At 36.0% G+C, this 25,493-nt stretch overlaps 1 protein-coding gene across 1 annotated transcript in view; it reads right to left on the bottom strand.

Annotated features, from left to right (window-relative positions):
• Nucleotides 1–25,069, bottom strand: part of SEMA3E (semaphorin 3E) — a 254,439-nt gene extending 229,370 nt beyond the window's left edge. The window contains exon 1 of the mRNA XM_007528465.3: nt 24,314–25,069. Coding sequence (XP_007528527.1) covers nt 24,314–24,428 — 115 coding nt within the window. The 5' untranslated portion in view covers nt 24,429–25,069. The remainder of the gene's footprint in view (nt 1–24,313) is intronic.
• Between the last annotated feature and the right edge of the window lie 424 nt (nt 25,070–25,493).

Genomic DNA, 25,493 nt, shown 5'->3' with positions numbered 1-25,493 from the left:
ATTTAAGAAAGGATTAGTGAACAAAAGCATAAGGTAGGAGGGGTACAACTCCACACAATTCCCAACACCCAATCCCCATAACCCACCCCCTCCCATGGTAGCTTTCCCATTCTCTATCCCTCTGGGAGCATGGACCCAGGATTTCAGAAACTTGTTTTTAGTGTTCAGTTGGCTTGATGGTCACTTGACTCAAGGCAGGTAGTTGGATTAATGATGAGAGTCTGATAAGACAGCAAGATCGATTTGCTTACCTACTTGGGACTGGGCCAAGTGTGTTAATCCATACACAATTCACTGAGATAGGAGACGCAGGAGGAAGAGTAGAATTAATGTGAAAGATATTGAAATAATTTTAACACATAGAATTTGACCAGGTTATGAGAAGGATTACTACTGCACAGTCTCAGTAAATAATTATATATTCAAGTCTGAAATTAATGAGAGTTCTGTGTCCTAGTTATTTCCATTTGTAATTCCTTTCTGTTTCCCTCTCTGATATCGGGAGTCTGAATACAGTTACAGGTGTAGGGGGTTGGGGGAGATATCTATTAACTGTCCTTTTGCATTATATATCATTTACCCTAACAATCAAGCTGATATGGTAGATGTAGTAGATGGTGCCAACATGAAGAATGAAAGGTCATTATAAGAAAAAAAAAAAAAAAAGGAAAAACTAGTGGAGACATGTTTGTGAGTTTCTACTAGGAACCAATAATTTAACTATGAAATAGCTACTAGGGCCAGAGAAAGAGCTCAGTGGTTAGAACACCTCCATCACCATGACTGTAGCCCTGGTGGTAGGAAACTCAGATGCTGTGTTTTTGCTCCCTCTAAATGGAAAAATGTGACTCAGAGTGTGAAAGTATGTATGAAGTCTGAGAGACATACACACAGATAAATGCGCGCTAACACAAGCACGCACACACGCACTCACGCATGTTGTAAATTAACTTTAAAAAGGGGTTGGTTTCATCAAAACAGCATGGTACTGGAACAAAAAAAGGCACACAGACCAGTGGAACAGAACTGAAAACCCAGAAATAAATCCCTACACCTATGGACATCTAATCTTTGATAAGGGGGCCCAAAGGATTAAATGGAAAAAGGAGGCTCTCTTCAATAAATGGTGCTGGGAAGACTGGGTTGTAACATGCAGAAGAATGAAATTGAACCACTTTATCTCACCAGAAACAAAAATCAACTCCAAATGGATCAAAGACCTAGATGTCAGACCAGAAACAATCAAATACTTAGAGGAAAACATTGGTAAAACACTTTCCCACCTACACCTCAAGGACATCTTTGATGAATCAAACCCAATTGCAAGGAGACTAAAGCAGAAACAAACCAATGGGAATACATCAAATTGAAAAGCTTCTGCACATCCAAAGAAACTATTAAACAGAGAGACCCCTCACAGAATGGGAGAAGATTTTCACATGCCATACATCAGACAAGAAACTAATCACCAAACTATGTAAAGAGCTCAGCAAACTTAGCACCAAAAAAGCAAATGACCCCATCCAAAAATGGGCAGAGGATATGAACAAAACATTCACTACCGAGGAGATCCAAAAGACTAACAAACATATGAAAAACTGCTCTAGGTCACTGATTGTCAGAGAAATGCAAATTAATACAACACTAAGATACCACCTCACTCCTGTAAGAATGGAATACATCAAAAAGGATAGCAACAACAAATGCTGGAGAGGATGTGGGGACAGAGGAACCCTTTTACATTGCTGGTGGGAATGTAAATTGGTAGAGCCTATGTGGAGAGCAGTCTGGAAAACTCTCAGAAGGCTAGACATGAACCTTCCACATGATCCAGTAATTCCTCTCCTGAGGTTATACCCCAAGAACTCTATAACACCCAACCAAAAGGAGGTGTGTACTCCTATGTTCATAGCAGTACAATTCATAAGTGCTAAAACCTGGAAGCAACCCAGGTGCCCAACAACAGATGAGTGGCTGAGAAAGCTGTGGTATATATACACAATGGAATACTATGCAGCTATCAAGAACAATGAACCCACCTTCTCTGACCCATCTTGGACAGAGCTAGAAGGAATTATGTTAAGTGAACTAAGTCAGAAAGATAAAGATGAGTATGGTATGATCCCACTCATCAACAGAAGTTGACTAAGAAGATGTGAAAGGGAAACTAAATGCAGAACCTGATCAAATTGTAAGTAGGGCACCAAAGTAAAAACCCTGTGGTGAGGGGTAGACATGCAGCTTCCTGGGACAGTGGGGGTTGGGAATGGATGGGAGGGATGGGTCACAGTCTTTTGGTGGTGGGAATGGTGTTTATGTACACTCCTAGCAAAATGTAGACATATAAGTCAGTAGTTAATCAATATGAGAGGGGGAAAATCGATTGTATGTCTCAAAGTTTTTCAAAACACAAACTGAATCTTTTTAATATATAGGCTGTATATTTGATATGCAGACTCTCTCAAAAGCCTAGACCAAGTAGATTAGAAGCATCCAATAGCACAGCTATATACAAGATACTGGATACTGTACAGCAAACCCTAACAAAAGGACTTTTCAAAGTTAACCCAATTAAAATAATGTGATGATAACATTAACTATTGATTGTCTTTTTGAACCCTAAGACAGCAGGAACCTCACATCTCCACTATAGAGCCCCTACTTCCCCCAGTCCTGGAAACCTTGGATAGGGCCCACTTTCCCGTATGCCTCTCCCAATCCATACCAAATAATATTGCATCCGCCGATCACAACCTAACCAACGCAACGATTGCCACCTCAACATGCTTCACCTCAGACTGTGTCCAGAGACTTCAGGTGTGGAATGACAACCCTTCAGCTTCATTACTCGGGTGAGACCTTTCCTTTTATAGTACACTCTAATTTCATCTCAGGTGGTTCACTTTCTAACAAAGTCCCATAACCTAGATATACACCAGTTTCTGTGAGAGAGAGCTTATGTTCACATGTATCCATAAACTACTGCAAAATATATACCTGAAAGCAGAAGTACACTAGAGTTTGCAGTGAGTACCTCTCTAACACTTCCTCTCCACTATTCCAACCTTTGGGCCCATGATTGCTCAACAATTTGTTTGGCCTCGTGGTTAACTCTCTTTTCAATCACCAGGTTCCAGATGCCACCAGGATGCTGGCCAGGCTCCCCTGGATTTAAGATCCCACCAATGTGTCCTGGAGCTCAGCTTCCCCAGAGACACACCCTACTAGGAAAAGAGAGAGGCAGACTGGGAGTATGGACCGACCAGTCAACGCCCATATTCAGCGGGGAAGCAATTACAGAAGCCAGACCTTCTACCTTCTGCAACCCTCAATGACCCTGGGTCCATGCTCCCAGAGGGCTAGAGAATGGGAAAGCTATCAGGGGAAGGGGTGGGTTATGGAGATTGGGTGGTGGGAATTGTGTGGACTTATACCCCTCCTACCTTATGGTTTTGTTAATTAATCCTTTCTTAAATAAAAAAATAATAATAAAAGGGGTTAGTTGGCATGTAAAAGGATTCACAGCAGGGATCTGAGAACTGGTTTAAAAAATACAAGGTTTATTAGGGTAAAACAGGTAAAAGGCAAAATAAGAAACTATCATCAAGTGTTAAGAGTATGCTAGGTCCATAAAATCTGAGTATAGTTATCAAAAGTTTAGTCCCATAAGATAAACAATTATCATCTCTGGTAAAGGTTTCTCGTGGCTATAGAGAGGCCTAAAAGTTTACTAGCTAGCAGAGTCACATGTATTCAGTTTCCAAGAGAAGTAGCCATGGCAGGATACATGGTGCACCTCTGCCAAGATGCATCTAAACAGGAGTAGAAGCAAAAGCCAAAGAGCGACAGAGCAACTTACGGCTGGCTGTACTTTTGTCTATTTAGCCTACCCACAATGCTTTGTACACCAGCACAGACTGAATCCACCCACAGTCCACCATGTGCCTGCACAGATCCCTGCATACTCTGTCACCAAGGCTGACAGCACTGTGTCAGGACTTCCATCCATGGTGGCTGTTATACTGTGTCACCACACACACACACACACACACACACACACACACACACACCTTTCTACTACTCATTTTAACTGAAGTAAATTGATGTTAATAGAGATTAACTTATTTATCAGAACTCAGGGATTCAGCAGTGAAATGAGTGAAGGTTCAAACTCAAGTGCCTCAGAAACCACGTGATTATTATAGTTTCTCTTTCATGATAGTAGTTGGATTACCTTTGCCTTAGGGAAAGGTTTGCTTGCTAATTTTTAATTCTTCATTCCACTGATACTACTTTATGGTGATATTTTTTTTTGAAAATCATACTACATATCACCAATCACCAGATCCTCAGCTGTCATATTATAACCACCATGGCCTTGCATTTGGGATAGAAATCTGTTGTCTACAAATAAAAATTTTTTTTTCTCACTTTGACAGTGCTTACTAGGTATTAGTAGAAGTTCTGTTGTGGCATTCTTTTCTCTATTCTTTGATACAGAATTAGTATGTCCTTTTGTCAAAATAGTTTTAGATGAAAATAGCAACATGGCAACCTGGCAGGTGACACAGTGCATAAACTGTTGGAGTCTCAAGCATGTGTTTACAAGTTCAGTACCCAGGATCACATGTAACAGAGTTTTATTTCCCTCTATGCTACTCACAAATATTGGAGAGATGAACCAGGACAAGAGTCCAGCTAAAAACCCACTAAAGGTTGAAGCACAAAATAATGAGGTCAACATCCAAATGCTAGTTAAGGAAATAATCACAGGAGTGAGTAAAGAGTTTGAAAGAATTGTCATCAGAAATGCAGAAAAAACATGAGATTCTGGAAGAAAACACTAATTATCTCAAGGTCCTTAGAGAAATAAATGCTGAGATAGCTGAGCTAAGAACACAACTAGTTGAACAAGCTAAAACAGTATCAGAACAGGGTAACAAAATAGATGAACTCCAGAAAACAGTAGAGAGGAGAGAGAATAGAATAAATGAGGCTGAAGACAGAATTAGTAAGACCGAGGATGAGTTAGAGACAACTAAAAAAGAAGTAAGAGATCTCTAAAAGAGATTAAGAGATATTGAAAACAACAACAGAGACATATGGGATGACTTCAAAAGAAATAATATACACATTATTGACTTAGCAGAGGAAAAAAGAGAGGGAGGGGAACAAAGCATTCTTCAGGACATAATAGCTGAGAACTTCTCTAGTCTAGACAGCATAAAAGACATAAAGGTTCAAGAAGCCCAGAGATCCCAAACAGAATCAACCCAGACTTAAAGACACCAAGACACATTATATTTAAAATGGAAATGAATTAGGATAAAGAAACGATCCTGAAGGCTGCAAGAGAAAAAAAAGATTCACTTACAGAGGAAAACCATAAAATTAGCAACAGACTTCTCCACACAAACAATAGAGCCCAGAAGAGAATGGCAAGATATCTATTGAGTGCTCAATGAGAAAAGGTTTCAACCAAGATTACTGTATCCTGCAGACTGTCATTCAGACTAGATGGAGGCATAAAAACCTTCTTAGTCAAGCAACAGTTGAAAGAATCAACTATCATCAAGCCTGCCCTGAAAGAAGTTCTGAAAGGTCTCCTATAAAGAGTCAGACCACCATGAATATGCCATATATCTGAACACTCAAAAATCTACAAGAAATATATTAAAATACCTTCAATCTTTGATATCAATAAATTTCAATAGCCTGAATTCACCTATTAAAAGGTACAGAGTAGGGAGATGGATCAGAAAACACAATCCAACAATATGCTGTCTACAAGAAACCCACCTAACTCAACAAGACAAATACAGACTTAAAGTGAAAGGATGGAAAATGGCTCCTCACCAAATGGAAGAAAATCTTTACAAGCCATACATCAGACAAGAGGTTAATAAGCAAAATACATAAAGAGCTTGCCAAACTCAAGCACAAGAAAAGAAATAACCCCATCCAAAAATGGAGGGAGGACATCGACAGAATATTCACTACAGAAGAGATCCAAAAAGTCGAGAAACACATGAAAAAAATGTTCCAAGTCTCTGATTGTCAGAGAAATGCAAATAAAGACAACAATGAGATACCACTTCACTCCTGTGAGAATGCCATACATCAGAACAGGTAGCAGCAACAAATGCTGGAGAGGTTGTGGGGTCAAAGGAACCCTCCTGCACTGCTGGTGGGAATGTCAATTGGTCCAGCCTCTGTGGAGAACTCTCAGAAGGCTAGAAATGGACCTACCCTATGATCCTGCAATTCCTCTCCTGAGGATATATCCTAAGGAACCCAACACACCCATCCAAAAAGATCTGTGTTCACATATGTCCCTAGCAGCACAATTTATAATAGCCAAAACCTGGATGCAACCTGGGTGTCCAACAACAGATGAGTGGCTGAGCAAGTTGTGATATATATATATATATATATATATATATATACAATGGAATACTACTCTACTATTAAAAACAGTGACTTCACCGTTTTCAGCCGATCTTGGATGGACACTGAAAAATTCATGTTAAGTGAAATAAGTCACAAACCGAAGGATGAATATGGGATGATCTCACTCTCAGGCAGAAGTTGAAAAAAAGGATCAGAAGAGAAAACACAAGTAGAACCTGAACTGGAATTGGTGTATTGCACCAAAGTAAAAGATTCTGGGTTGGGTGGGTCAGGGGGAGAATACAGGTCTAAACAGGATGACGGAGGACCTAGTGGAGGTCGTATTATTATATGGAAAACTGGGAAATGTTATGCATGTGCAAACTATTGCATTTACTGTTGAATGTAAAACATTAATTCCCCAATAAAGAAATTTTAAAAAAGAAAATCATAACTTTCTTTGTTAAGACTCATTCTCTTCTTTTAATATAGCAGTACCTTATATCACGAGACATATTTGAGTTAATTTTCTTGAGTGACTTAACTCATTTTCTTTCTGATCCATTATGTGTTAAATTCAAAATGCAACCTTTAGTAGAGAACCTAACCTCATATTCTTGTAGTTATTTCAACAAAATATTGAAAAATTATACTTACAATTGTCAAATTTACCAAAATAATGAAATGAAAATATTCATAAAAATATGAATTACTTTTAAGTGTTTTCCTTACAGTATTTGGAAATATACAAAATTTAAATAAAAATTATTTGTTGGGGTCAGAGATAGCTTATTCAGTGCAATGTACACCTTACAACACTTAAGTATCTGGGTTTGAGCACAGACACTACCATGGATTATACTGGTGAGTCTCTACAGATGGGGGAGTGGTTCTGTAGTGCCTCTCCTCTCATCTACCTCTCTCTCTCTCTCTCTTATCCCTCGCTCACTCCCTCCCCCACTCCCGATATGTATTTGGACATAGTAAGAGATAATTGAAAAGGAAGTAATTTATATTTAATCTTTGGCATAGAAAACACTTCATAGCCTAGATAAAGGCAAATTAATTAGTAGCATGCACAATATGAAACCTTTTCTATTTTACAAGATAATTTTTGTCACAGGCATATAGTTTCATATCTTCTAAAAATGTCAATAGACTTCACCCACCACCCATTTGCCATCTACTTCCACTATGGAGTAATGGTATTCAATCCCCATTTTACCACTATAGCACCATCCTCAAGTCCACTTTTTGAATCCTTTATTGGTTTCATCCATATTTTCTCTTCTTTGCTTCTTAACTAATCTATGAGTGAGATCATCTGGTGTTTGTCTGTCTCCATCTGGTTTATTTTACTTACAGTGATTCTCTCCAGTTCTTTTCCTGCTGTGATACAAGGAAACATCTTATCTTCATATACCTCAGTGGTATCCCATTCATTGTGTATCTGTATAACTTCTTTTTTTTAATTGATTGATTTTTTTTTTTTTTTGCTTCTAGAGCTATCACTGGGGTTCTGTGCTGAATGACTGAATGATTCCACCATTCACAGTGATCCAACTGTCCTCCCTTTCTTTCCTTTTTTTTTTATAGAGTATGAGGGAGGGGGAGAGAGAAAGAGAGAGAGAGAGAGGGAATAGAGAAAAATAGAGAGAAGATATACTTGGCAGCACTGCTTCACTGGTTATGAAGCTTCTCTCTGCAGGTGGGATCAGCAACTAAAACCCACGTACTTACATATGACATGTGTGCTCTACTGGGTGAGAAACCACCAGGCCCCAAGTATAACTTCTTTAGTCAATTATCTGCCTCTGGATCTTTGTATTGTTTACAAATTCTGACTATTAGATGTGGTACTGTGATAACCGCTGATATGTACTATGTATAATTATTATGTATACCTTAGATTATGTATTTCTATATCTTTTGGATAAATACCTAGGAATTACTGGATCCTATGGTATGTCACTTTTTAAATATTTTGAGCAATTTCCAAATTGTGTTTTATAAGACGAAGATCAATTCATATTACCACCAACAGTGCAAAAGTATTTCTTCCTTACCACATGCATGCCAGCACTTTTCTTTCATAGTTGTTATATGACATTCTCACATGGTACATATTTTTAACATAAAGTCTTCTGCTGAAATTATTTTATAGAACTTACTATGTGACTTTAAATGAGTTAATTAAAGCAATTATTCTGAAAAAATAATATGCCATGGAACTTTCTACAAATACCCAGAGAGACTGGCAAATCTATAAAGTGACAGCAAATTAAAGTTTCAAAATCAAGCTATCACAGCTATGATATTTTAATTCTGCCATTCTGTTGTGGTGACCATTTCAGTTTCTTTTTAAATAAAATTTGTTAAGACATTTAAAAATTCTGTTTATTTTAGCTATAAATAAAGATTGTTTTATTTTCCATATTAAAGACATACAAATTAACTGTACTTTTACTAGATTTACATAATTTTTATAATATTTATAAAGAAAGCCAGCAGTGACATTTATTGGTCTCTATCTTCCCTGAAAGCCAGAAGTATATATTTATAGATCCTAATTTAAAATTTGTCTTTAAATGTGTGTTAAACTTCTCCCAAATACTGACATTTTAAAGACAGTCCCCAAAGTATATATTTTATATTGTAAAAATATTTTTAAATAAATTTAACAAGGAATGCAAGTCTTATAATTTCTAACTAGTTAGTTTCCAATAGATAACAAATGTTGAAATTGATGTCAAGAAAATTAAGAGCACACAATCGTAGCAGAAATCACTGAGTTTATGAATATCTCACTCCAGAGCTCAGGCCCTTCTGTGAGGCACCACATGCTGCTAATGACACTCATTCTAGAATGGAGAGTAGGAGAGAGTTTTTCCTTAACTTCAACAAATAGACCACAAATGTGAAATAAAGAGCTGGCTTAAAGTCCATGTGAAAAGCTCTTCGAATGGTTGACAATAATCTCCATATAAACCAATAGGTTGCCCTATTTGCTAAATAAACTGCTGTCAACTCAGGTGGCTTTAATAAATAAGTCTTCAGTTCACAGCACCATTATTCTGTTAACAAGGAAAGCATCTCTTGTGTATTGATTGTGGTGCTCTATTTTCAAAGGTGCACTGACAAAGAGGATCATGAGTAGAACAGTGCTAGTATAGTCAGGATAACCATGGCTGATGGATTATTCACCTACTACAAAAAGGCATGAAACTATCTTTAAATACTTGGAAATTTCACGCGGGAGAAAATAAATAAATAAATAAATAAATACTTGGAAATTTGTGAATAACTTATGAATTGTAGCTTTAACAAAACTGAGACAAAAAATGAAAGAGTACACAAGACTGTGATTTACTGCATAAATATTTTCTCTTTAAAACATTCAAAAGTGCAATAGATTTCTTCTTACCTGGTAGTAATTTATCTTTCCATGAGAATGTACAAAACTTAAAAGATAAATTCTTTGACCAACCTCAGCAGATGCCATGGACATTAGTTCTTCTTCTAGCGTTTGCCATGGACATTAGTAAGTCTCTAAAATTCCTAACACAGATAAGAATTCTCTAATTAGGAAACAGTTACACATTTTTGTGTTTGTTTTTTAAACTCCAGCCCTTCTTTAACTGATGACTTTGGGGGAGAGGTATTCTGAATATTTTAATAACATTTAAAATTTAAAGTGCATAACAGAGATCTTATGATACATCCAATAAACTGTTTTTCCGTATACTGGAAGTCTTCTTCCTCTCTGACTCACTCCTTTATTCTGTTCCTTAACCTTCCTGATTCAAGTTCTCCTCTCTCCTACTTTCTCTCTTCTTATTCCACTCTCACTTTCCCTCTTCCTCTCCATCTTGGATTTTTCTACCAAGTACTTATTTAGCATTTAACATATGCTAGAAATTGTTCTAATCCATTAAAATGTTATCTCATCTGATCATTATCACAGCCAATGAGGCAGGTGCTATCAATTCTTCACCTCTTGGAGTCAGAGAAGGAGTTAAATGGTGTATCCAGGAGCACACTGATATATTTTTTGACTTCTACATTTGTTTTCCAAATAGGACTTAAAAACGGAAAAAAGTAGCAATGGGCAAAATGAACCAATTTGTTCGTCTTGAACATTCAGGTAAAATGTCATCTCAGCCACATGAGGAAAACATTTTGGAAAAAAACATCATTTGCCTTTTTTTTTTTTTCTTTTTCTTAAGTTTAGCAGAAGGAACGCTTATAAAATGAAATGAAATGAAAAAGTGTGGAAGGGACCCACCCAGAATTATTTAGATGCCAAAGTAAGCCAATCCCAGCTGTTATTCTTTACTCTGGCTGCCATCCTCAGCATGAGCAGTATGGGGGAGTATGGGCCACCGGCTGCAGTAGCAGCTGGGCCTATTTGGTAAGAGGAAAAAAAATAGTCAGTGAAGACAAAGAGAAATTTCAGAGTCTAGTAGTATGAATGGAAGCTTGAAACTTGACTGGGAGAGCCTTAAAAATGAAATACAACCTTTCTGCCAGCAACAAAATTGCTTGTACAAAACTCACATACCCAAGGTTTATCTTCAGACAGTAAAACTTATCAATGAAATTTCATTTAAGTTTTCTTTTATTATGACTATTCTGAAGGTTCCAAAATAATGCAATGCCAAGATCTGTTCTAATTGTCTAGTGAGTATGCCTTAGCAGACTCAAAGTTCACTGGATATCTAATCTAATCTAAGACAGTGTATTATCATTATCATATACTCACAGATATAGAAATGTAGAAGTCTAATAAACACAACTATATATTCCAAAATACATCTGCATTTAGTAAGATTCTAAAATTACATATATAAAATAAATATAAAATACATCACTGAATCCTACACTAAAAAAGGTATCTAATATGTTTCTTAGAGATTATTCCTTATTTATTTGCATGCAGACCATCTCATTGGCATCAATTTCTTAATTTTAACTTTACTATCAATAATTCTTGTCCCATTTTATTGATTTTAAATGCTAGAGACTTTTTTTCATATACAAAAAAATACTCTTCCATAGTCCTAAAATAAATCAGAATTCAGTTTGGGCATACACATCTTGGAGCAAGTGAAAAACATTTGGCAAAAAAAAAAATCTGTCAAATGTAGTGCCCAATACATAACTTTCGCTGTATTTCAGAGAAATACAACAAGATACAATTACATTATTTTAATTGTAAATATATTTGGCTTAGCTGCAATATTTTTGTTCTTCCTATGGCTATCTAAATATTATTACAAGGGATTTTTTACTTGGCAGAATAACTAGTAAATCAAAACATATTGATATGCTGAAGTTTAAATATATTAACTTTTCATAACTGCAGCAATATAGAAGTAAGATGGAAAATTTATGGCTTTTGAAATTCACTTAGAATTTCATAATCCAGCAGCTTATTTGGAAAATTAGGCAGCCTTTTGGTTTCTGTTCAGAATACTGTCAGGAAATACTCTGTTCTCTTATTAATAAATGGATAATAAAGTAAACTGGTAGCTGAATTTAAAACATTTGACTTTGAATTTTATTCTTTTTTATTTACAATTTAAACAAGCATGGTGTGGCTATTCTAATACTATAGCATATGCTTCACTAAGTTTGATGCAAACCCTTAAACTGTCAGCAAGCTCAGTATTCTAGTATCCACTCTGACCAATTATATTTACAGTCAACAATATTTATACACCTTTCCCATATTTGGGAGCTACTCTCTTCCTGACCCAAATGTCTGGACCTTTTTTCAGCCATAACATCATCTCCTTAGACAATAACTTGGGTCCACCTGCATATCAGATATTAGGCTCAAAACAAAAAAGAAAAACTAGTATATTCATGGGCCCTTTGAAATATACCTAAAATAGGCCTACTATCTACAAAACGGAGACGCCCAAATCTTCATCTGCACTATTCTAGCCTTAAATTAAATGATTATTCAACAATTTGTTTGGCTTTATATATTTTAAAATTCTTTTCTTTTCTTTTTCTTTTTTTAATTTTTTAATCTTTATTTATTGGATGGAGACAGCTAGAAATTGAGAGGGTACGGGAGATAGAAAAGGAGGGAGACACCTGCAGACCTGCTTCACCCACTGCTTGTGAAGCTTTCCCCCTGCAGGTGGGGGCTGGGGGCTCAAACCTGGGTCCTTGAGCACTATAACATGTGCTCTCAACCAGCTGCGCCACCACCCAACCCCTGGCTTTATATATTAACTCTTCCTTCAGTTACTAGGTTCCAGATGCTACCCTGATGCCAACCGGACTTCCCTGGGCAGCTGTCCCCACCAATGTATCTTGGAGCCCTGCCCCACTAGGGTAAGAGAGAGAATGTCTGGGAGTATGGATTGACCTGTCAATGTCTGTGTTCAGAAGGGAAGCAATTACAGAAGCCAGACCTTCCACCTTCTGCATCCCATAATGACCCTGGGTCCATACTCCCAGAGGGATAAAGAATAGGAAAGCTACCAGGGGAGGGGATGGGATATGGAGTTCTAGTGGTGGGAATTGTGTGGAGTTGTACCCCTCTTATCCTATGGCTCTTGTCAGTGTTTCCTTTTTATAAATAAAAATTATAAAAATAAAAAATAAGAATAAATTATCCATCAAATACTGTACATTCCTAAACTAGACATATATGTAACATACTATTCATTGAGTTAGGAAAGCCTAAAATTTTCCCTTTTAGGGGAGTGTTAGTAGGAAAAAATAAGATATATTAGTTTCAATGATAATCATAGTCACTTAGAAAGGAATCACTTTTATTTTCAATACATTTCCCAAATACACACACACACACACACACACACACACACACACACACACACACACACACACACATATATGTCCCCAGTATGATTGAAGGATCTTATATATTTGGAATGTGTGTACATACACACATGCGTGCTTGTGTGTGTGTGTGTGTGTGTGTGTGTGTGTGTGTGTGTGTGTGTGTACTTTGAAAACTTGGCTTTAGTTTCCATTAATAATGAGACAAGTACTTCTAATTTTATTTACTCTTTATTGTAGCAAGGGACAATAACAAACGTGTGTTTGACCAATTTCACTTTACTTTTGGCATTATTTTCATTATACCTAATAATTTCCTCTTTTATGGTAGGTATGTTGGGCAGGGGAAGTACAGAGTGGTAGCATACAGAACTCAAATGGGAGAGATTCCAAGTTTAATGTCTGACAACATCAATAACCTGACCTAAGCAGAGCTCTGGCTCAAAACCAGAGAAAACTTGACAGAGTCTTTATACTACATTTGACTAAGCATTATGGTGCTGAAAAGAAAAAAAAAATACTCTGGAATATAGCATTTCAAAATATATTAGTATATTTTGATAGATTGTCTTATAAGACTATAACTGTTTCTTCAGGCCTATAGAATCTTCATAAAATGATCATTGCTTCATTTTTAATAGATTTTGGTTGCCAAATAAATGGAATATAACTTGCATGAGAAAATTATAATTATAGGAATTATAACCACTGATTCTTGGGAATTAGGTTGGAGTAAAGGTTTTATTTGTGTATTTGTTTTAATAAACATACTTTACACTTAGAAACCTGTGTGTGTATAGTGGTTTTGTATATTTACACACTTGGCTTCTTTTATGAGTAACAGAGTAATTTTGTCATACTTAAACAAAAGTGCCATACATTACTATTAACGGAAATTCCTGACCTATTTGATTTCTTTAGATTTTACCTAATATGCTTTTACAATTCAGTGATCTCATAGAAGGTACCATATATATCTGGGAAACTGTTTTTGTTCTTGTTTCTAGCCTCTGGAATATATGAATGGCTGAATGAAAAAAAAAATCCTTAAAAGGTATCAGGAGATACCTCACTTTGTAAAGGAATCACTTAAAAAAATTACATCTTTTTTATATTGTATTGAGTTACAGAGACAGAGAAATTGAGAGGGAATGACAAAGAGAAAGAGAGGGAGCATCTTCTTAACTGAATAATACAGTCTCAGTGTACATTAAAAATTATCTGAAAGAGCTGCATGTATAACCCTTATTGGAGCAAAAAAACAAAACACACACACACACACACACACACACACACACACACACACAGGAGTGAGACACAGTCCAGTGGGGGCTCAGGTGATGTGATGTTGTTCCTTCTTTCTTTGTCTCTCTGAATGAAAAAGAAAAGAAAACAAACAAAAAAAAGGTTGCCTGAATTGATAAAATTGTGCAACCAAAGGAAAATAAATCACCTGCAGGGCTTGTTAAGACATGCATTTCTTAGTCTTAGAATTGTTTCAGTTAAGTATTATTTAGTAGCTCATAATTAAGTTTAAAAAGTTCAAATAAAGGGAGAGTTGTAATGTTCATGCGGGAATGAGAACTGTAACAACAGTAGATTTAAATAGAAAAAGAACGCGGGTTATATAGTTTGAGAGAATATGGTTGTGTTGTCTGTGAGGGTCATTCTGGAGGTCCCACCTGCTTCACTACAATGCTTCACTTAGGGAAATAAAGGTCAATAGGCAGAGAAAGTCCGGGCCTTTTTCCTAATTCATGTTTTACCATAAGAGCCATAAATGCTTGTTGAAGATTTTTTTGTTTCTTTGACTTTCCTCATGTAAGCCCCCATAGCCTTCAGGGTTTCTTCTTAAAAAAGAAAACAAACATTGTCCTGATGTATTTTGCTTTATTCACATACCTAACTCAATGAGTATTTATTGAACACCAACTGTTAGAACTGTGCCCAAACCAGTTATCTTACCTGTTTGTCCAGAGGAAGGTAGAGTAAAAGCTTTTGTTTTTTCACTTTCAGAACAAACAGTACATGATGGGCTGATAACTGCTGATAGTACTTTGTTTAGTTTAACTTTTGACAGTGTAGTATATCCTTAGTAACATTAGTTCTATTGTACTTTACAAAGCTGGGTCTACAATTACCTCTGTTAGAAACTTTTGTTTATTTTGTGGCTTTGGTCTGTTGTCTCCAAGGTGCCATCAGATAAAGTTTCAACTTTCCTTACATTATCAACAAAATAATTCTATAGCAACATGAGAAATTCCAATATTCCTTTTCTATTTATCTATTTGATAAAACTTGGATTTTATAAAAGAAAATCTTCACCTCCCAATGGAAAGAGACATTGATGACAAAAGAGGTTTTCTTATTTTAAGATGTAAGTTAATAATTAACTTTTAATTGTTTTTAGAAAGAAAAGGGAGCCAGGGTAGATTAATTCTCTTTTAGCTTCTTCTGATTCATTGACTAACTTATAATGAATTTCTCAATGGTAACCTATTTATCATATAATAAGCATTATCTTATATATTTTTCAGGATGTGACAAGTTACTTATTACTTCATTTTAAAAATGAAAAAAAAATCATACAGAGGTAAGTAACTTGCTTAGTAAATAAAACAAACAAACAAACAAAAAAACAAGATTCAATTGGATTTTCACTGTGCTGAAGCTAAATCCTTGAGCATAGTCCCTTGAAAAAAGTCCTTGAGCAGAGAACAGTAATGGGTAAGAGTTTAGTTACCAGAAATAGAAACAGAGATACATTTTTAAGCCAGGAGAATGAGGCAGTCATGCATTTCTTTTCCTTTTTCCATATTAGTTGTGGACTCAAAATTACCAGGGAAATGGGACTATGTGATGAGAATATCCTATAATAGGCATTTGGAATAATGTAAACTCAAAAATTTTTTTTTCTCCTTTTCTTTTTTTTCTGGTAAGGACAAAGATAAATAGAAAGGGAGAGTGGGGGACAGAGGGAGGGAGAGAGAAAGGAGAGACACCCACAGCACTGCTCCATCACTCCTTAAGCTTTTCAAACTCTTTAGGTGGTACCCAGAGGGCAAGCACTCTATCTGATGTGCCACCAAAAAGCCTCCTGAAAATTTTCTGAATTATCAGTTGCCTTGTCTACCATCAGGGCCTCATGAAGTCAAGTTATCAATTCTACAGATATTTCATTCTTAAAAACAGCATATTCTTTGACTGAAAATGTTCTTTCCTTATCAAAGTCACCAACAATTCACTTGGTTCATAGGTAATATTATTGAACCTTTTTTCCAGCACAGGCCAGAAATTCCAGCCTTTAAGATAGGCAGTCTTATTATTATACTTTTCATGAGTCCACAGAATTTTTGCTTAAAACCAAGGAATAACTAATTGCAATGACACTTTTATCTTATGCTTCAAGTTTTATTAAAATATTACTGTAAGAAAATTCATTATTGAAATAACCATCACTTTTTGTAAAATTTACAGAACATTCCAAGTTGTCAGTTGTTGTGCTAATAACTATTCATGCATTTTGTATCTTAGTCTATTTTAATCAATAAAATAATCAAAATATTCCCTCTTACCTTTTGTAAAATGTTGTATGTGGTATAATTTCAATTCTGATTTGGTTAAAACTCTCTGAAGCTGTATTTACAAGACTAACTTAAAATTGTGGTAGCTATGTTTGAAGGGGCAAGCATGCATGCTAAGCGCCATTTCTGGATTCCTGCAGACTAAATTCCTCCACTAAACCACAGAAGAGTTGTACAGACAAAAGATAAAGGAGTAAATCTGTGCATGCCCTCACACTAAGAACTCCCAACAATGATTTCAGTAGATATTTTTGATGAAATAAAGCTAACACAGCAAAGTACTAACAATGATTTTCACCAATTTGATGGTTTGATGCTGTAGTGTGTGGCTGTAGAACTGAGGTCATCACATGATGTCATCCTGGACAGAAAGAGAAGTCTTGTCCATAAGTCATTCTTAGACCAAATGAAAATGCTAAAATGGACAACACATTTTTTAAAAGAATTTTCAGTTCTCATGTCACAATATGACTGTTGCTCATACTTATTAGTTAAGTATTGGCTCTTTCTATATTATGCATAGAACATTATACTCACAAAATTTTTAGAAAGTACTTTTTAAAAAATTTATTTATTTATTTTATTTTCCCTTTTGTTGCCCTTTTTTTAAAACTGGTGTTGTAGTTATTATTGTTGTTGTTACTGATGTCATCGTTGTTGGATAGGACAGAGAAATGGAGAAAGAAGGGGAAGACAAAGAGGGAGAGAGAAAGACACCTGCAGACCTGCTTCACCACTTGTGAAGCGACTCCCCTGTAGGTGGGGAGCCAGGGACTCGAACCGGCATCCTTATGCTGGTCATTGCTCTTGGCGCCACATGCGCTTAACCCACTGGACTACCACCGGACTCCCTAGAAAGTACTTTTGAGCAACTAATTTTTTTTCACTCCAAAATTGTTCCAGTTCATTTATAAATTATATATATATGTATATATATATAATTATTTCTTTCTAGCTCTGACATTCCCCCATTCTATTTCTATATTAAAACATGTTTGTCTTGCTCTAATGCCTAATATTCAGATAAAAATGAAATAGTTTATACAAATATCCAGTGAATTTCGTATATCTAAAAGTACTTCTGTGAAACAATCACTATTTTATTTGTTTTTTATTCTTATTTATTTATTTATTTATTTATTTATTTTAATGAAAGAGAGAGACAGAAACAGAGAATGTGGGGGTGGCAGAGGCGTACCAGGGTAAGCACACTATAGTACTAAGCACAAGGACCTGCTCAAGAAGCCCAGTTCTAGTCCCAGGCTCCCCAACTGCAAGGGGGTTTGCTTCAGAAGAGATGAAGCAAGTCTGCAGGTGTCTTTCTCTCCCTCTCTCAATTTCCCCTCCCTTCTCAATATCTCTCTGTCCTATCAAATTAAAAGTATATACTAGGAACTGAGTCCCAGTTCTGGTTCATGGTGGTGCTGAATATTGAACCTAGGACTTCAGAGTCTCAGGCATGAGAATTTTTTGCATTATCATTATGCTATCACCACAGCTCTGGTATTTTATTTGTAACAGACATTAAAAATGCACCACTTAAAACCCATATAAATACTCTTCCACAGAAAGTATATTCTGCATAATCCAAATTAAGCAAAACACATTATTTTATCATGTGGAATATTTCTTAATATAAACTATTTCTTAATAAATCCAGCCTCTAATGTCCACAGACTCTCCTTGATGGATATCCAGGTATGAATTTGAATATTTACTCATGGACCTGCTTAATTACTTTCTTGATGAGTCATACCTTATGACTAGTTCTTATTTATTAACCATACAGAGATGTGTAACAATGTACTATCAATAATATTTGGTTACTGATTCAGGAGCTAAACTATGAACTGGGTCAAGAAAAACTGGCTTAGTTATTGCCTCACTTTTATTTGCACCAGATAGAAATTAAGTACCACACCTCATGGAAGATGTTACAAGTTTTCTATTTATCACTGTGTTCTGGAATTACAACTCAATTCTCATGCCTGAGGCTTCAAAAGTCCCCATACCACCGTAAGCCAGAGCTGAGTTTAAAGGCTCTGTTAAAAATAAAAATTAAAAAAAAAGCAGGGGAAGGGGGCTGAAAAGATGGTGGCCCACCTGGTTAAGCTCACACATTAACCTTGAACCCATGTTCAAGCTCCTGGTCCCCACCTGCAAGGGAAAAGCTTCAGAAGTGATAAAGCAGTGCTGCAGGTCGGTTGGTCTGCTTATCTATCTATCTATCTATCTATCTATCTATCTATCTATCTATCTATTTGTCATCTCCCTGTTAATCACCTCCTCTTCTCTCAATTACTATGTCTCTATCCAAAAATAAATAAATAAATTGTTTAAAGAAAAGAAAATGTGCAAGGCCAGGCAGCAGTAAGCACTCACATTACAGTGGGCAAGGACTAGAGTTCAAGTCCCTAGTCCTCACCTGCAGGAGGAAAGTTTCACAAGTAGTGAAGCAAGTCTGTAGGTGTCTCTCTGTCTCTCTTCCTCTCTATCTCCCTTCCTTATTGATTTCTCCTTGTGTCTATCCAATCATTAATAAATAAATATATTTTTAAAAAAGAATTTTTAAAAAGTGATGATTCCACAGAATGTGAGCTCAAATCTACAGGGATGCAGAGTTCACATAGGATCCTAAGCTGAATATGGGCCTCAGATCACATCAAATTGATGGAGTTTACAATCAACACCTTTCCCATATTTGGGATCTACTCTCTTCCCTGATTCAGCTCTCTTGTCCTTCTGCCAGCTACGACATCACCTCTCCAGACAATAATTAGAATTCACCTGTATATCAGATTTCAGGCTCAGGCAAAGAAAAAAAAACACTAGTATAGCCACAGGTCCTTTTGAATCTAACTAAAATATGCCTACTAGCTATCTATAAAATGGAGGGCCCCCCAACTCTTCATCTGCACTATTTCAGCCTTTAGGTCCATGATTGGTCAACAATTTGTTTGGTTTTATATGTTAACTCTCTTTTCAACCACCAGGTTCCAGATGCTACCATAATGCTGACTAGACTTTCCTGGACAAACAACCCCACCAATGTGTCCTGGAGCTCCAATTCCCCACTAGGGAAAGGGAGAGACAGGCTGGGAGTATGGATTGATCTGTCAATGCCCATGTTCAGAGGGGAAGCAATTATAGAAGCCAGACCTTCCACCATCTACATCCCACAGTGACCTTGGGTCCATACTCCCAGAGAGTTAAAGAACAGGAAAGCTATCAGGGGAGGGGATGGGATGCAGAGTTCTGGTGGTGGGAACTGTGTGGAGTTGTACCCCTCTTATCCTATGGTTTAGTCAATGTTTCCTTTTTATAAAAAAAAAAGAACTATATATATATATTTAAAAAAAAAAACCGCCAGTGCTAATCAAAATAATCTAACTGTAAAATGAAAATATATACCAAAAAGATAATTCTGCAATGTTAACACATCCTTCAGAGATTAACACATCCTTCAGAGATAGGTTAATGTGCTATTATATTCTTAATTTAAGTTAACAATTAGTCCAAAAAACGTCAATAAAGACAAGCTAAATTAAAAAAAAGTGCTGATCATGAATCCTACAGAAATACACAGATGATATAGTTATTATCTAAATTATACCTAGAGGTTAAATGTATGGAAGATGAGCTTTAGATAAGGTGACAGATCTGTATTTAACTGGTTATAATATTCAAGCAGAGACTCACACTTAGGATATACTTCCTGTATGTACGGATATATATCCAACATTCAAATCTACCATTTATAATATCAACATATTTTAGTAATGAGCCTCTGCCGTATTTTTGCCTTATTTAACTACCCACCAATCTTCCTGTGAGAACATCTTCTATCTCAGTAGCCATAATTTCTTGGTTTCTATAATTATGCCACTTTTTATTGGGACCTAGAACACGTACTTGATTGACCAAACTCCCTTGATTGAGTTTCATATGCTCTCCATATGCACTGTGATTTCTTCTTTGGTATAGAACCTTCTTTGTTGGTAATTTGAGCTCCACTGTCAAGAAAGTTATTTTTGCCTCTTCTGTAACCCTCATTAGAGCTGTATGTTAACAGGTAAGGCAAGACCAGATATCAATAGGAAGCCTAACCAAGACTGTTAGGCTTCACTATCTCTTTCTTTCACTTCCATCGTGAGAATCATAATTACTTTTTCAAGAAAATTCTCTAAGTAGAATATTATAATTTGGTATTAATCACATAAAACATTTCCCTCTTTAAGGTACTGGTGCAAAATTGGCTCTAACATATAGAAACTCATATTCTTCCAGATATTTGAGTGATATAATTGATCTCAACTAATAAAACCTTAAAATGATTATGAGACAGCATCTTACCATTTTTCTTTAATTGCTAAGAGAATGACCATGAGGGCTTGGTACAGGACCCAATGACCATCCCCTTAGCCCCCTCCTCCTTTTTTATAGTACAGAGAGACATTGAGAGGAGGAGGAGGAGGTGGAGGAGTAGAAAGAGAGAGAGAGAGAGATAAAGAAAAGCAGGTCCAGTATTTGCTTCACTGCTGTTGAAGTTTCCCTCCTACAGGTGAGAATTATGGGTTTGAACTTAGGTCTGTGAACATGGTAATGTGCTTTTAAGGAGGTTTGCCACTGTCCAGCCCTGGCATCTTAACTTTTTAACCCTTTCTTGACTTTTAATTGTTAATATAATTTATCTTATATCTTTAAAATGTGAATATAGTCATTGAATGGTGTAGATATTCAGAAAGAAAGGGAATTCATTATTACCATTCTACGCATGCAGAGCAAAGGGAGAAAAGTTAAAGGATGTGATGACAGCTTTCTGTCTGGTCTTCCTTTCTCTTTGCTTCTCTTTCAGTTCTAATGAGTTCCTATTCTTAAACTCTTTTTGAAGACTATGCCACACCCACAAATATAGAAGAATGAAAGAGAGAAGAAAATAATAATAATGGGCACACTTTCTTCTGAAAACATTTTTCTATAGTTACATACACTTTTCTTATGACACTGAAATTTACTCCTCTTCTTCAGGAAAAAAAAGATACCTCGTTGTGGTCTCAAATACCATCTTGAATGTAGAGGGTCTAAGGAAAATGCTTGTCATTTTTCCACACAGTATGCCATTACTACAATGTACTTAAATTAATTAATCTCCAGAGAGCCTGCTAGATTTCTTTTAGAGTCAATGTTCCATATTACATATACAGCACTTTTCATTTCAATGACCATTCAGTCATTTATAAATAGGAACCATATAATGTACCCAGGAGTAAAATTTTACCACCACTAATTATATCAATGAAGATAGCAAAGGATTGTAATCTTTATAACCTACACCTAGCTTGGGATACCTCTAAAAGTTCCATAAGATACTAGAGAACACAGAAGAAAATGGGCTGTGTACATTGTACTGATAGTACTAACAATTCTTGCTTTGACAGTCCTGAGCTTGTTCTTACAATGAGGTACCTGTGGTATAGCAGGAATTTGCTGTTTCAGAGTCCCTCTAAGGTGTCATCTCTTAATTGCCTTTGCTAACTAAATTGCACAAGTGAGAAAATTCTATTTTCACATAACTCTATACTCTTTTTGTACAGAAGAACAATATTGCACATTTTAGCTAGTTCCAGTAGATCAAAAGGTTAGTAAATGCTAATGAGAAATCTTGTGGGAGTTCTCAGTATATTGTACACATAGATAGTAGAGTTCTGCACTATTTAACACAACTCATGAAATTGGCTGCTGTAATTCCACTGATTAAGAACTATATAATGAAGTTGGGCATAACAATATGTTGCATTTAGTTGCATTAGGTATGAATTGAGCATATTTTAATTCCTCATATGAAATATTAAGATTAGATATCTTTAAAAACATACTGATGAAGGTTAAGGAAATAGCATAATGGTTCTGCAAATAGGTTTTCATGCCTGCGGCTCTTAAGTCCTAAACTCAGTCCCTAAAACCAACTTAAGCCAGAACTGAGCAGAACTGAGTGCTCTGATAAAATAAAATATAATAAAATAAAATGTTTTTTAAATTAAAAAGAAACAAAAACATAGATATTGAACTATCAAAAAAAGTGCCCTAATAATGAGGTATAAAAAGTCAATACTAGAAATAGTGAAATGAGACCTTCCATAAACTGTTCACTTGTATTTATAAGAAAAACAACCAATCATTTTTTCTGACATCCTCATTTATCTATATTCCATCATATCAAACTTTTACATTTTTATGTACTTGATAATTACTTAGAAATATATAGTTTGATATAACAATGGTATATCTTCCCAAATCAAGTGATTTGCATTAATACTAGGTACCACTTTTTAAATGCTTTATACATTCAGAGTCACTGTGTTTCTTAAATTTGGGTTATCTACCAGGAAGTGTTCTAGATAAACTAATAAATATCAAATGTTTTAGAAATTCTAAATTGAGAAATTTCTGTAGTCAAAATCAACTGATGATTGTCTAGTAGAGAGACAAGTCAATCATGCCACATAAAATTGAGGCTTTGTTTTCCTGTTTCTCAGGGGAAATATTGCACCTGCACTTAAAAAAAAAGGAGAGAGAGAGAAAATGTAAGCTTCCTATAGTGAGGGACAATTTAAAAGCTTACACATTTGAAAAATCATTCTTATGTAATTCTCACGATCACATCTATTGTCTGATTCAGTAATTAGTGATAATGAATGTCTTACTTGATGATTTGTCCCAATTTTCTTTGAAGTCAGCAAAGTCATTTTTTCAAAATGTGGGTTTTGTGAAAAATTACCAAACCTATCTACAAATGGCTTCACTGGACCTGATGCTAAAGCTACCTTTTAATCATTAATTTATGACCAAATGCTGCTTTATAAGACATAGTTGCAGAATAAAATATGTAAACACTCTGTGACAGATCTTCAGTAAAGCAACTGAAAATACATTCAAAATATAGATTCTAGTAAGTATTGATAATAAACTGAACATTTTGCTATGCATAAATATTCTAATGACAAAGCTAATTTCCATCAGTCATTTTAATCACATGGTGATGATTTTGTTATAGAAAATGAGCCACTGTGTTTCTCAGCAATTTTTTCTCCCTTCATTTCTATTATGATATCATGATAACAAAACAGTAGCAAAAGCTACCTCAATTTCTAAAGCCCTAGCCCAAGATTTAGTTTCCCAAGGAATACAAAGATATTTAAATACCCACTGTTAACTTGGTGTATTCAGTCCCTCAAGAGTACTTACAACCTGCTACCCACCCTTCATCTGTTGTGTCAGCTAGTGAGTAAACTTTTCTTTCATAAAACCTAGTATTTACAACACAGAAACAAAATCTCTAAGCTGGAAAATGATTTCAAATGTGGAAGGTATGGCATGTTAATGAGAGATAATTAGAATCTTAGGTTAGTTTTGCAAGAAATCTTTAGGTACTTCGCAATGCTCTGTGAAAACCCAAAACGTGTGTTAAAAGGGATTATTTTTTTTTCTTTTAAACAAAAGAATCTGAGAGGGTGACCTACCTTTATGTGACAAGCGTAACCGTGGGTGAGTGGTATCAGCTGTGTAACCTGCTGTCCAGTGCTCCAGTAGGTAACCCCATAGGAGCAAGGTGATAAGTAGTCCAGTTGATGCCATACTGCCTTGCTTGCTCTGCTCACTGTATCCGCACTCAAAACCTCACTTTAAGGCTGGTTTGAGCCTTAGGACTCCCCTCCAGGGGCAGCGAAGGCTTTGTCAGAAATCAGTGCCTTGTCATCAGAACGCACAGTTCCAAAGTGGCATTTGTCAGGCTGTATTTGGATATGAAAAACCTTCCTTTCCTCCCGACAGTTGTTTATAAGCCTGGAGCAAAAGGACATTCCAAGGAGTCTTCACAGCCATGTCCTATCTAAATCTTTCTTCTTCCATAACTATGCCGGTAAGTGAAGAAACTGTAGTTTTTTAAAGTCACTTCTGCAAGCAGTTCATTCAGAAGAATTAAAAAAAAAAAAAAGGCAAGCTCACTACCTTCCCCGTGGAGCTCTTCTCTCCTGACTCTCGTTGAAGCCTTTCAGAAGTCAGTCTCTTGCTATGACTTGCCGAACAGCTAGTTTTAATTCACCTTTCACCTTGCTAATTAAAAACAAGACGTGCCATTCCCTCCATGAGTTGCAGGATCCACCCAGCAGGGATGCCGTTCTGTCAGCTTGCTCTGTTTACAGGGAAAGTTCAGGCAGGGTTGAGCAGCAGCGTCTACTTGCTGTTTCTAGGAAGTGTTTCTGGTCCACGTGCCCTGCTCTCAGCCTCCTCCCAGCTTAAGTGGCTCAGCGTCACTCAGCGCTGGGAGAGAGGTTCGCTTTCTGATGGAAGGGTGGAATCAACACAGAGAATGATATGTAACGGGCTGCTAACGAAAGGAGATATAACAGAAGAAGGTATAACGTTCGAGTTTTTTTTTCTTTTTTTCTTTTTAATACTTATCAAGAGTTAGCCTTGTAAAATTCACACCCATTTAAAATTATCAATGTCCAGTAACAAGACTGATCAATTCAATGCCCCCCATTAAACAATTATTTTCTTTCTTTGCATTTTATATATTGCTTATATCTTAGAAATGTCATTTTCACTTCTTAAAGTATTTCAAGAACCTGGGCCGGGGAGGATGTGATCTATGACTCTTTCATAGATATTTGACCAGCAAATTACTTTGCCTAGATGACA

Source organism: Erinaceus europaeus, chromosome 8 (genome assembly GCF_950295315.1).
Source record: "Erinaceus europaeus chromosome 8, mEriEur2.1, whole genome shotgun sequence".
Taxonomy (NCBI): Eukaryota; Metazoa; Chordata; class Mammalia; order Eulipotyphla; family Erinaceidae; genus Erinaceus; species Erinaceus europaeus.
Note: the sequence above shows the minus strand (reverse complement) of the source record. Positions and strands in the feature narration are given on the sequence as shown.